We start from the raw sequence: 14,404 nt of genomic DNA, 5'->3' as shown, positions 1-14,404 counted from the left end.
GTATGCAATTTTTATTACAAAGCTTTTAAGGGCCAATGGCAAAGCAAAGACTCAGGGTTTTTGTTTTCTTTTTTATTAATAAAAAAAAAAGATTTGATGCAGAATGTGAACATATCCAAACATACTGTTCACCCACCGCACCTACAGGAACTAAGCTGCAAATACATTCCATGTTATAATCTTTTTTTTGTGATGTCACAAAAAATAAACCATTCACACACTGCAGATTCATACTGGATTAAAATCACTCCACAATTATTACAGTCAGACTGTAAAACTACACACTGCAGATTCATACTGGATTAAAATCACTCCACAATTATTACAGTCAGACTGTAAAACTACACACTGCAGATTCATACTGGATTAAAATGACTCCACAATTATTACAGTCAGACTGTAAAACTACACACTGCAGATTCATACTGGATTAAAATCACTCCACAATTATTACCGTCAGACTGTAAAACTACACACACTGCAGATTCATACTAGATTAAAATCACTCCACAATTATTACAGTCAGACTGTAAAACTACACACTGCAGATTCATACTGGATTAAAATCACTCCACAATTATTACAGTCAGACTGTAAAACTACACACTGCAGATTCATACTGGATTAAAATGACTCCACAATTATTACAGTCAGACTGTAAAACTACACACTGCAGATTCATACTGGATTAAAATCACTCCACAATTATTACCGTCAGACTGTAAAACTACACACACTGCAGATTCATACTAGATTAAAATCACTCCACAATTATTACAGTCAGACTGTAAAACTACACACTGCAGATTCATACTGGATTAAAATCACTCCACAATTATTACCGTCAGACTGTAAAACTACACACTGCAGATTCATACTGGATTAAAATCTCTCCACAATTATTACAGTCAGACTGTAAAACTACACACTGCAGATTCATACTGGATTAAAATCACTCCACAATTATTACAGTCAGACTGTAAAACTACACACTGCAGATTCATACTGGATTAAAATCACTCCACAATTATTACAGTCAGACTGTAAAACTACACACTGCAGATTCATACTGGATTAAAATCTCTCCACAATTATTACAGTCAGACTGTAAAACTACACACTGCAGATTCATACTGGATTAAAATCACTCCACAATTATTACAGTCAGACTGTAAAACTAACCACTGCAGATTCATACTGGATTAAAATCACTCCACAATTATTACAGTCAGACTGTAAAACTACACACTGCAGATTCATACTGGATTAAAATCACTCCACAATTATTACAGTCAGACTGTAAAACTACACACACTGCAGATTCATACCGGATTAAAATCACTCCACAATTATTACAGTCAGACTGTAAAACTGCACACACTGCAGATTCATACCGGATTAAAATCACTCCACAATTATTACAGTCAGACTGTAAAACTACACGCTGCAGATTCATACTGGATTAAAATCACTCCACAATTATTACAGTCAGACTGTAAAACTACACACACTGCAGATTCATACTGGATTAAAATCACTCCACAATTATTACCGTCAGACTGTAAAACTACACACTGCAGATTCATACTGGATTAAAATCACTCCACAATTATTACCGTCAGACTGTAAAACTACACGCTGCAGATTCATATTGGATTAAAATCACTCCACAATTATTACCGTCAGACTGTAAAACTACACGCTGCAGATTCATACTGGATTAAAATGACTCCACAATTATTACCGTCAGACTGTAAAACTACACACTGCAGATTCATACTGGATTAAAATCACTCCACAATTATTACAGTCAGACTGTAAAACTACACACTGCAGATTCATACTGGATTAAAATCACTCCACAATTATTACAGTCAGACTGTAAAACTGCACACACTGCAGATTCATACCGGATTAAAATCACTCCACAATTATTACAGTCAGACTGTAAAACTACACGCTGCAGATTCATACTGGATTAAAATCACTCCACAATTATTACAGTCAGACTGTAAAACTACACACACTGCAGATTCATACTGGATTAAAATCACTCCACAATTATTACCGTCAGACTGTAAAACTACACACTGCAGATTCATACTGGATTAAAATCACTCCACAATTATTACCGTCAGACTGTAAAACTACACGCTGCAGATTCATATTGGATTAAAATCACTCCACAATTATTACCGTCAGACTGTAAAACTACACGCTGCAGATTCATACTGGATTAAAATGACTCCACAATTATTACCGTCAGACTGTAAAACTACACACTGCAGATTCATACTGGATTAAAATCACTCCACAATTATTACAGTCAGACTGTAAAACTACACACTGCAGATTCATACTGGATTAAAATCACTCCACAATTATTACAGTCAGACTGTAAAACTACACACACTGCAGATTCATACTGGATTAAAATCGCTCCACAATTATTACAGTCAGACTGTAAAACTACACGCTGCAGATTCATACTGGATTAAAATCACTCCACAATTATTACAGTCAGACTGTAAAACTACACACACTGCAGATTCATACTGGATTAAAATCACTCCACAATTATTACCGTCAGACTGTAAAACTACACGCTGCAGATTCATACTGGATTAAAATCACTCCACAATTATTACCGTCAGACTGTAAAACTACACGCTGCAGATTCATATTGGATTAAAATCACTCCACAATTATTACCGTCAGACTGTAAAACTACACGCTGCAGATTCATACTGGATTAAAATGACTCCACAATTATTACCGTCAGACTGTAAAACTACACACTGCAGATTCATACTGGATTAAAATCACTCCACAATTATTACAGTCAGACTGTAAAACTACACACTGCAGATTCATACTGGATTAAAATCACTCCACAATTATTACAGTCAGACTGTAAAACTACACACACTGCAGATTCATACTGGATTAAAATCGCTCCACAATTATTACAGTCAGACTGTAAAACTACACGCTGCAGATTCATACTGGATTAAAATCACTCCACAATTATTACAGTCAGACTGTAAAACTACACACTGCAGATTCATACTGGATTAAAATCACTCCACAATTATTACAGTCAGACTGTAAAACTACACACTGCAGATTCATACTGGATTAAAATCACTCCACAATTATTACCGTCAGACTGTAAAACTACACACTGCAGATTCACACTGGATTAAAATCACTCCACAATTATTACAGTCAGACTGTAAAACTACACACTGCAGATTCATACTGGATTAAAATCACTCCACAATTATTACAGTCAGACTGTAAAACTACACGCTGCAGATTCATACTGGATTAAAATCACTCCACAATTATTACCGTCAGACTGTAAAACTACACACTGCAGATTCACACTGGATTAAAATCACTCCACAATTATTACCGTCAGACTGTAAAACTACACACTGCAGATTCATACTGGATTAAAATCACTCCACAATTATTACAGTCAGACTGTAAAACTACACACTGCAGATTCATACTGGATTAAAATCACTCCACAATTATTACAGTCAGACTGTAAAACTACACGCTGCAGATTCATACTGGATTAAAATCACTCCACAATTATTACAGTCAGACTGTAAAATGAATAACTGGCTCTAAATGTAGGTATTATGATATAAACCGAGTCTGTTCTACAGTTTCTCGTTGGGCTGAATACAACAGTAGCACATGTGTGGGCAAAGAAGAGCCTGCAGAGGGCAACTTATTGATTTATTGATCTTTTGAGATTCTAGGTCCTCTCCAGCTGACTCCAGTCCAGGTTTGCTTGCTGCCGTGCCTGTTTACTTGCATATAGACAAGATCCAGAGTGAGAGAGAGAGAGAGAGAGAGAGAGAGAGAGAGAGAGAGAGAGAGAGAGAGACAAACATATGTCAAGTTCAATCCACCAACTACCTCCAACGTGGGGGAAAAATATGCATAATTTTTGGTTTGTTTCCTATTGAATGCATTTCTCAGCCTGTCTGGCTGCGTTGGTTTCCCTGGGACTGAACCCTGAAGGAGAATAAGTGGGTCTTGGTGCCGGATCAGACCAGACCAGGACAGAGAGGAGGAGACCACTCGCTGTCCGCTTGTTTTGATAAGCAGAGACAAGAAGAGACTGCTTTGGGTGGACAAGTCAGGCTGAAATCTCAGCTGCTGCGCTGTAACAGCCGCTGCTGCCTCTCTGGATCTAACACTGCATGTCCAGCAGTTTGGTCGCCCTGGGCTTCGAGGCTTTGGGGCTTCCAGGCTTTGCCCTGCAGGGTGATTACGGGCTTACGCTGAAGAATATTAGCCATAGCGTTCATGTCAGCAATAACAAGGCGGAGATGCGCTGTTGTCAACATCATTAGGGCTGAGGCGCTTCGCGGCGGGGAGCGTCAGGACTGGCGAATTCAGCTTCAGGTGAAATCCAAGCGAGTTGGCTAGTTAAAGGACACAGTTCTGGTCACTTCACAGCCATAACCTGCGAGCATACAGTGCTCGTCCGAGCCGGGACGCTGTGTGACCAGTCAGAGGCACAGTAATTAAAGCCCGACTCCCTTTTTTGGGTGATCGGAGCAGAATTTGGCGAAGGACATCCACACCAACGCTGCTGTAGCAGCCGAACCTGTAGCAGCCGCTGTCTGGCGTTCGCCTAACCCGCGATAGTTGATTTATCAGCGCTAAACGCGCCGGGTCGCGCCTGCGTCCGCACAAGAAGCACGTTTATAGGGCTTACACGCGGCTTTAGCGCCGTGCGGGGAACGTTCTGTTTGTTTAACCCCCGTCAGGGCTAAGCTAAGCTAGGCTAAGCTAGGCTACGCTAAGTTTGTTTTGGCCCGGGCGAGCTAAGCTAAGGCTAAGCTAAGCTAAGGCTAACTAAGTTAAAAGTGGACGGTCGCGGTCGAACAAGTGGGTCAAGCGGGTCAAGTGGGTCGGGGAAGCGAAGAGATGAAAACCCAGCCAGGCTCGATAAGCGAAGTCGTGCGCACGCGTTTTGCTTCGTGTCGACTGTTGGGTTTCTCCGGGTGAGCTAAGGCTAAAGCTAAGGCTAAGGCTAACGGGCAGCGCTAGCGGCGAAGTGAACACGTTGAACTTTCATCTCCGCCCATTTTTTTGGGGACCGACGAGATTTTTGTTGAAGTTTGGAGCCTAAATTCTCTCTAATAAACAGTTTTCCGGGCCGTTTCCGGACGGGATTCCCGGCCACCGTGTTCCGTCAGCAGGAGTGACCGCGTTTAAAGCGGGTTTTGTTCAGGATGCAGCTGCGGACCTCGGCTGCTTTGGTTCTGACCCTGTTCGCCGTGTGGAGCTGCCAGCGGACCAGCGGAGAGAGTAAGTGGGCTCGGCGTGCGGTCCGTGTCCGTCTCTATATCCACCTCCTGTGCATTAACATTGCGGGTTTTACGCTGTTTTGGCGCAGAATAGCTGCATTTGCTGTGGTGTAGCCGCTCCACACCGGGGGCTGTGCAGCCAGGAGCGGAGCCCGAGCTACCAGCTCCCTCAGTGTAAACACCAGCACCCAGAAAACGGGGTTCTAGTGCGAAGGGAACGGTTCTGTGCAGAGCCGCGAGTTCTCTTCAGCACCATTTCATGCTTTTTTTGATCCATGGAGAATGTGCCTGTATACCTAAAAATGACGCGTGGGAACGAGATCCTAATGCGTGGCCACGACTTACCGAGCCGTGATCTCGTTCCCACGCCTTACCAAGTAAAGGATCTCGTTCCCACGCGTTGTTTTTATTCATGCCGGACGGCGCCAGCGGGGCTCCGTGAGAATGTGTTGCGGGAGGTTCTGCAGAACCATTTTGAACGTGGTTCTGTGCTGTGCCCCGAGATTGACGTTGTCACAATAGCAGAACCCTTTCGTTGGTGCTATGTAGAACCATACACAGCACGCTCTTCATTGGTCTGAAGCATGATGTGGTTCTGACCTGGAACCTTTTTAAATGGTCCTACGTGGCACCGAAAGGGTTCTTCTGCTGTTCCTTTTCGGTGCTGTGCAGAACCATGTGTAACACATCCATCAGTCTGAAGAATCAGAATGGTGTTGTTCTACATGGAACGTTTTTTGAAAATGGTTCTACAAAGCAGCAAAGGAACGGTTGTTATTGTGATGACTTGTTTTTCGGAAAGGTTCTATATAGAACCCCATGCAACACCACCTGGAGAACCATTTCACCAGGCAGAGAACCGCTTAAGCGTGAAATGGGTCTACATAGAGCTCACTACTCCAAACAGAACCCCTTTCCCTTTACTAAAGAACATTTGGAGAACCAGGTGTTTCGTATTTGTTGCATTTTGACTGTGTGTGTGTGTGTGTGTGTGTGTGTGTGTGTGTGTGTGTGGTCCGTTGCTAGGCAACAGACTTGACAGCTGACTGTCAGCTCTGATCGAGTAGGGTAAGGTTTCCTAGCCGGAGATGCTGTGAGATTAAAGGATGTGCAGTGAGATCCAGATACAATCAAACGCTGCGGTTCATATACGCAGTCTTAATCAAGATGGTTCTTTAAGGGTTCTTGAGTAAGGGCATCCGTTCCGTATAGACCTATGAACTCTATAGAACCGTTTGCATGCTTAAATGTTTTTATCCATTTATTTTTTTGCATGGTGAAAAGGCTAAAGGTTCTCCAGTAAAGGCAATGGTTCTAGGAGTTCTAACTGGAACCGTTTCATGCGTTAAGATTCCTGTTTGTGTTCTTCTGGAAAGTTCCATTTGGAACCATTTCATGCTGCAATGTTTTTTTTTTGCACACTTAGATTGTTCTTCAAGGGTTCTTTAGTAAAGGGAATGTTTCTGTTTAGAACCATTAGTTCTGTGTAGAACCTTTTGCGTTCTTAATTGGCTCTTTGCTTGGTGAAATGGTTCTGCACACTTGAAGCTTGTTCTTCAAGGGTTCTTCAGTAAAGGCACTGGTTCTCTTCTGAACCATAAGTTCCATGTAGAACCTTCTCATGCATTTTTTTTTTGCATGGTTAAATGGTTCTACACTTAAACATTGTTCTTCAAGGGTTTTGTTTTGTAAAGGGATTGGTTCTCTTTAGAACACTTAGCTCCGTACAGAACCATTCGCATCATTGAGCGGTTCTTTGCTCGGCGAAATGTTTCTGCACACTTAAAAATTGTTCTTTTAAAAGTTCTCCAGTAAAGGCACCGGTTCTGTTCCGAACCTTGAGAACCGTTTCATGCTTAAATGTTTTTTTTTTTGACTGATGAAGTTGTTCTGCAGAAGGGTTCTTTAGTAAAGAGCCTGGTTCTATTGGGGGCGGTTGGCTTTTCAAGCTTATAACAGTACATAGAACGCCACTTAGGTGCGATATAGAACCATATGCATCACTCTGAAGAACCATTTTACTAAGCGCAGAACATCTTGAGCATGCAAATGGTTGTGTGAGTGATCATGGTTCTATATAGAACCGTTTCCTTCACTAAGGAACTTACAGAACTGAGCAGCAGATATAAACTCTTATAGAATGTGTGTTGCAGCTGAGCGCTGAGCGCAGCCCGGTAAAGGGGAGAGGCTTGTCTGGGATGTTCAGTAGTTATACACGTTAATAACACGTGTAATAAGGGGCGTCTGAGGCCGAGGGATGTGGGAATGTTGTACGGCCGTGGTGGGGAGAGCCGGACCCGTGTTTCAGTGTTGCTCCCTGAATGTTTGTTTTTCCATGAACACAAAGAACTGGAGTTTCGCCCCACGAGCCGGGGAACCGCCGGAGAGGGAGCAGCCGGGCCGCTGACGTCCGGAGGCGGGTCGGTCGGAAACGTGCGCCGCTGTGATTTAACGCCGTTCGCCGTGACCTGGAATAAATACAGCTGTGCTCGTGACACACTTGGCCTCGGCCGACGCCGCGAGCGCCGCCGTGTCTTCGGCTCAGCCTTCAGCGCCCGTGTCTCTGTCCTTAACCTTGAAGCTCACGGGCCAGCAGAGCTGCTGCCGCGGAACCCACCAGAACAGCCTGGTGGGGGTCCGTTTTGACTGAGGCCCTGTCCATGTATACACCAGGGCCTCAGCCACACTCTTAAAAAGGCTTGGTTCTTCTAGAGCTCTTTATAGTACCTAGAATACTCCAGAGAACCCTTTGCATGATTACAGCGTTCTTAACATCAGATTGACGGAACGTTTACAAGCTTGACATTGTAATCATAGTAGAACCCTTTTGGCTGCTTTATAGAACCGATTCTATATCGAACGATGTATATTCGATGCACAGAACCCTTTAATCATGCAGAGGGTTCTCTAGAGTGTTCATGGTTCTATATAGAACCCTGGTTCCTTTACGGAGGAGCTGTGGAGTGTAGAGGTGCACCGATACCGCTGTAAACGCAGTCCGTGTTTAGTCACTACATCAAAACTCCAATGATTTAAGAAATAATCAGTGAGTACTGTTTTTCCGTGGTTTGGGTCTTTCGCTCTCCGCAGTCTTGGAACGTTCTTTCGTTCGTAAACTGGTAGTGTGTTTTAGGGAACGCCGAGTGTGGATGAGGCCTGCGCTGGGAACAGTGGGCAGATGCCGATATCATATCCAGTGTCCGGTTTACGTATGCGTGTCTGCTTATGCTGATACAAAAACATATCACTGTTGTTTGGGTATCTAGAACCTCGTTTTTCAGTTTTTGATTTTGAAAATCCCTGTTTTTCTTTACAGTAGCCACGTTTACATGCAGCCTAATAATCTGTTAATAATCTGACTAGTAGCTCAATCGGAATCGGGCACATCCATGTAAACACCTCAGTCGGAACAGTCTAGTCTGATTGAGGCAATTCGGAATACAATTGCGAATTCTGTCCGATTTCTATTCCGAACCTTGAGTTCTATATAGAACCGTTTCATGCTTAAATGTTTTTTTTGCCTGATGAATTTGTTCTGCAGAAGGGTTCTTTACTAAAGAGACAGGAGCGGTTAGCTTTTCAAGCTTATAGCAGTAAAAAGAACCACACTTGGGTGCAATATAGAACCATATACATCACTCTGAAGAACCATTTCACCAAGCGCAGAACATCTTAAGCAAATGGTGATTTGAGTGTTAATGGTTCTATATATAACGAGGTGGGTAATCCTGTAAATAATCCATTAAATAGAAGAATAATATCCATGTAAACGTCTGTATCCGATTACGTTCCCTATCGGAAAGTTTCAGTCCGTTCTGCATGAGCGTCGCGTCACAGTGAGAGTTTATACCGTTCAACACGGCGGAGCAGAAACTGGTCTGCAGAGGAGACGAAGTTCATGCTCTGATCTTTAAAAGACGGCGGTGGGACGGACGTCCAGCTTATGCGTCTCAGAGCACGACGTCTTCCTCTCGGCCTTCTTTAATAAGGACGTGTGAAGGACGTTTTCCTGAGTCTGACGTCATTTTAAAGCAGTTAAAAACACAATCACTGCTCACTGCTGCTCATCTCACGCTGACTGGACTCACGGGATGCTGGTTGTCATGGTAACATGTACTGTAAACGCATGCACATCATTTTGCATCGGATTACTCATAGCGAGCATGTAAACAAAGATTTTCCATCAGATTGTTGAGTAGAGTGAGAATAAACGCCTCCGCCTGAATCTGGAATCCGACTGTTTTCGATCAGATTGGCAGAAATCTTTGCATGTGAACGTTCGTGATGAACGGACCGGAAGACACGGCTCAGAATTGCTCGTCTGGTTCCACTGATTTGCGTTCAGAGTGAAGTAGGTTTTTTCCTTCTCCGGGAGAGTTACCGTTTTGGAGATATGAGGTTTTCTTCCGACATGTTAAGTGTGGAGATGTGGACTAAACCTGCGTAATTAGCATTGCAGACAAATACGTGGATTGTAGGAGAACGTTCCGCTCCTCTGGAGTTCAGCAGGTACGTCATCTCGTGCTGGATTGAGTTTGCAGGCAGATATGAACGTCTGTCGGATGCTGAGAGTTCGTCTGAGCGCTCCTGCTGATGCTGAGGTCAACCCACGGTCACCACGCATCCTCACCGTTGCTGGTCAGAAACGCTTTCTGATTTCACGCGTCCAGGAACGCGACCGTCGCCCTCGTCCTGGCTGCTTTGTAGTGATAATGAAGGGAATTAAAGCTGGAAGTTGAGTCAAATTGAGCAAAATGCATTAAAGGACCTAAACTGACCGGCCACTTCATTCACTCACTGTCCACTCCGACCTTGTGGGTCCACCTTGTAGATGTAAAGTCAGAGACGACAGCTCATCTGCTGCTGCACAGTTTGTGTTGGTCATCCTCTAGTCCTTCATCAGTGGTCACAGGATGCTGCCCACAGGATGCTGCCCACAGGATGCTGCCCACAGGATGCTGCCCACAGGACGCTGCCCACAGGACGCTGCTGGCTGGATATTTTTGGTTCTCAGTCCAGCAGCGACACTGAGGTGTTTAAAAACTCCAGCAGCGCTGCTGCGTCTGATCCACTCAGACCAGCGCAACACACACTAACACACCACCACCACGTCAGTGTTACTGCAGTGCTGAGAATGAGCCACCACCCAAACAGTACCTGCTCTGTGAGGGTCCATGGGGGTCCTGACCACTGAAGAACAGGGTAACGGAGCATCAGTGATGTTGCTGGGTTCCGTGTTTTGCTCCGGTCTGTGTGAGGAGCTGCCGCCGGTGCTTGCGAAGGTGCCGCGCGTTGGATTTCCGCTCGGAGCGCCGCCGTGTTTTACAGTTTCACGGCCCTGTGCTTGTGCAAATAAGTGAACACGTGTGCCGTTTCGCTGCGTCGACCTCAGGAACCACTTCGAGTGCCGAAATGGCTGCTGCGCTCTGCTGATTGCTGTTAGATACAGGCTGAGGAGTTCTCCGGAGCTCCGGAGCGTGGAGGCTTCGCTCTCAGGGCCGCCGCCGTTTACTCTGGGATCTGCTGCTTGTCCCGGAGTCCGAACTCCAGCCAGAGTGAAATAATGACCCGATTAAAGCGCCTTTAAACAGAACCGAGTGGAAGAGCATCGTACCAGCTCAAAGAGCTGCTGATAGAACGTCTTCCCCGTGTCACGGTGCTCCAAGACGACTGATCAGAGAAAAAAGTGATTTTATTCGGTTTTCGTCAGTAAATCTAGTTAAATGAACTAATTCTGCTCTGTTTATAATGAAAAATGCAGGTGGTCAGTTTCTACAAGCACTGATGGTAAACGACGTTCAGAAAAGCACATTGTGACCTCATTTATCACTATATATATTAATAACAGTAGCAATAGTACAGTAGCAGTATTATTAATAATAATATTAATAAGTCGTATGAATGATCAGATAATCAGATTTCTGCAGCTGTGATCAGATTATTGAGCGCATGTGACCGCACTCACTGCGTCTTTAAGACTCGTATGTTAATGAGCTCTGTTTTGATTGGCTGTTTGGTTTTGCACATCATTTGAGAAGCAGTCCACTCTGAATCACCCCTATAACTTCAGCACGAATGGGCGGGGCGAGTGGATGTATGTAAATTATTGATTGATTGATTTTTTTAATGACCACAAATACAGTGACTTTAAAATGACTTTTCCTTCATGGACTGGACGGACTGGACAGACTGGACGGACTGGACGGTGAGTGGTGCTGTCCGAACGTGGCCTGCTACATCGAACTCCTTCGTTTCCGGCAGCGAGAAAGTCCGGTTTTCCCTGATCTGCGCTCCTTAAATGTGGAACCGCTGGTTTTTCCGGTGTGTTTTGTCGGTTCCAGTTTCTCAAACCTCAGAAAAATAGACAAGATGAGCACTTTGTGCATCATAACAACGTTCCCACCCGTCGAGCCGCCGTGTTCGCTGTGTTACGCGCGGCCGTCGTTACGGCCCGAAGCGCAGAGGGCAGGAGGTGTGAGGTTGAGTAATGATGGAAACCAGTTTGCGCGGGATTTGTCGGGCGGCTTGAACGTAAACAGGTTGTGTAATTGTGAAAGCTGGCCAGCTGTGAGTTCCTCCTGCCCGAGAGCGGAGGGAAGCGGCTGAAGGGAAGAGCGGAGGCTATTTCGGGGCCTCGGCGTCGGCCTCGTCGCTTTTAGAAACATGCGCCGGGTCCAACTTCCTCTGCAGAGCAAACTGAACCGCGTCCAGCAGCAGAGTCACTTCTGACTCACTCACGAAAACAGAAGATCCTCCTTTTGTTTCAGGGGTTGTGTCTTTAAGGCAGGGGCGTCAAACTCGGCTACTAAACGTCTCAACAGAGCTAAGTTAAGACTTGGGCTCAGTGTCGGAGCTGCTGACCCGACGTTCAGTGCGTATAATATACATACACCAATCAGGCGCCACACCTCCTCGTTTCTACACTCACTGTCCACTTTATCAGCTCCACTGACCGTTCAGTTCCACTCTGTAGTTCTACAGTTACAGACTGTAGTCCATCTGTTTCTCTGATACTCTGTTACCCTGTTCTTCAGTGGTCAGGACCCCCATGGACCCTCACAGAGCAGGTACTGTTTGGGTGGTGGGTCATTCTCAGCACTGCAGTAACACTGACGTGTTTAGAAACTCCAGCAGCCCTGCTGTGTCTGATCCACTCAGACCAGCACAACACACACTGACACACCCCCACCACATCAGTGTTACTGCAGCGCTGAGAATGACCCACCACCCAAACAGCACCTGCTCTGTGAGGGTCGAGTGCACGACGTTCGAGTGATACCAGCTGGTCACATGACCGAGTCCTCGATGCACTTAAACATGTTTATCTGCTGCTTCTTTACTGTTTCAGCGTAGACGGCAGAGGAAACAGCAGCAGCTCATGTTTGTTTACTTGCGTCTCCGAGTAGTGAGTCTGCACGGGTTCTGAGTGCTGCACGATTTCAGCCGCCCAGAACCGTCTGCGAGGAACCCAGTCTGTCTGTAATCTGTTCAGACTTTAAACCGAGCCCAGAGCCGGGTTCTTTAACGCGGGGGGCGTGGTCTCTCTGTTCAGCCCGTAAAGGTGTGTAAGGCGGTCACAGGTGAGGCGAGGTCCTCTATCGTGTGTCATCCCTGACAGCAGCGTTCAGGTCTGAAGTGTCTGTGTTGTTGTGAAGCGGCGGCGCTGAGAATGTTTCCCTTTGTAAAACCGGTCTGGTGGAAACGTCACAGGGAAACTCCACCGCTTTACGGAAGTTCACCCACGTTCCAGTGTGCCGGCTGTCGTTCAGCAGTCGGTGGTTTTCTACACCTGGAAAAAATAAAACACCACAAAATACGAAGTTCAGAGCTGCAGGTGTTAAATTATTTTCAATTGATCAAAGAACAACGTTATTAATGTGAATAACCGCATGGAATTGTTGCTCGTCGACACCGACATTATAAACTGATAATGGCCGTTGTAATAGCTGTAATAACTCATCTATAATAAGTCTAAGCAGAGTCTGTAGTTATTGATCTGTAGTTGTGATCTTGTGCAGTAGTTATGATCTATAATATGACCTATAATAGCTGTGATCTCTAATAATATCTGTCATGTTTAATAATAAAAAAAGTCAAGCGGCTTTTTAGTTATCAGTAATATCTGTAATCATCTGTAATAATTGTGATGTAAAAAGTGAACGTCTGTTATAAATATTATCTATAATAGTTCTGGCCTAATAATTATCTATAATAGTTATCACCTGTAGTAACTATGATGATATTGTCTAATAGTGATGATCTGTACTAGTTGTAGTCTGTAATAATAGTTTTAATTATTATTTTTAAAAACTTATCATCTGTTAGTTTTCTTTTATATTAGATGTTACCTGTAAATATATCTTTATTATTATGATCTATACTAGTTGTGCTCTTTAATAGGTATTGTTTGTAATAAAATTTATTTATAATAATTTTTTGTCTATAATATTTATCTTCTGTAATACTTACAATAGTATATTTATGAGCTATAATAGTTACCATCTGTAAATACTAACTGTCTGATATTTAATGATCTGTAATAATTATGAAAATCTGTACTGTAATAGTTACCTTATTCTAAATATTATCTCCTGTTAGTTATCTTCTCTAATAAATATGATCAGTGATATTTGTCTCCTGTTAGTTATCTTCTCTAATAAATATGATCAGTGATATTTATCTCCTGTTAGTTATCTTCTCTAATAAATATGATCAGTGATATTTATCTCCTGTTAGTTATCTTCTCTAATAAATATGATCAGTGATATTTGTCTCCTGTTAGTTATCTTCTCTAATAAATATGATCAGTGATATTTATCTCCTGTTAGTTATCTTCTCTAATAAATATGATCAGTGATATTTATCTCCTGTTAGTTATCTTCTCTAATAAATATGATCTGTGATATTTATCTCCTGTTAGTTATCTTCTCTAATAAATATGATCAGTGATATTTATCTCCTGTTAGTTATCTTCTCTAATAAATATGATCAGTGATATTTATCTCCTGTTAGTTATCTTCTCTAATAAATATGATCAGTGATATTTATCTCCTGTTAGTTATCTT

At 43.5% G+C, this 14,404-nt stretch overlaps 1 protein-coding gene across 1 annotated transcript in view; it reads left to right on the top strand.

Annotated features, from left to right (window-relative positions):
* The first annotated feature begins 3,889 nt into the window (after positions 1-3,889).
* insra (insulin receptor a) overlaps positions 3,890-14,404 on the top strand; it is a 99,766-nt gene continuing 89,251 nt past the window's right edge. The window contains exon 1 of the mRNA XM_037533124.1: positions 3,890-5,340. Within this exon, the coding sequence (XP_037389021.1) occupies positions 5,265-5,340 (76 nt within the window). The 5' untranslated portion in view covers positions 3,890-5,264. The remainder of the gene's footprint in view (positions 5,341-14,404) is intronic.

This window comes from Pygocentrus nattereri, chromosome 2 (genome assembly GCF_015220715.1).
Source record: "Pygocentrus nattereri isolate fPygNat1 chromosome 2, fPygNat1.pri, whole genome shotgun sequence".
In the NCBI taxonomy this organism is placed as follows: domain Eukaryota; kingdom Metazoa; phylum Chordata; class Actinopteri; order Characiformes; family Serrasalmidae; genus Pygocentrus; species Pygocentrus nattereri.
Note: the sequence above shows the minus strand (reverse complement) of the source record. Positions and strands in the feature narration are given on the sequence as shown.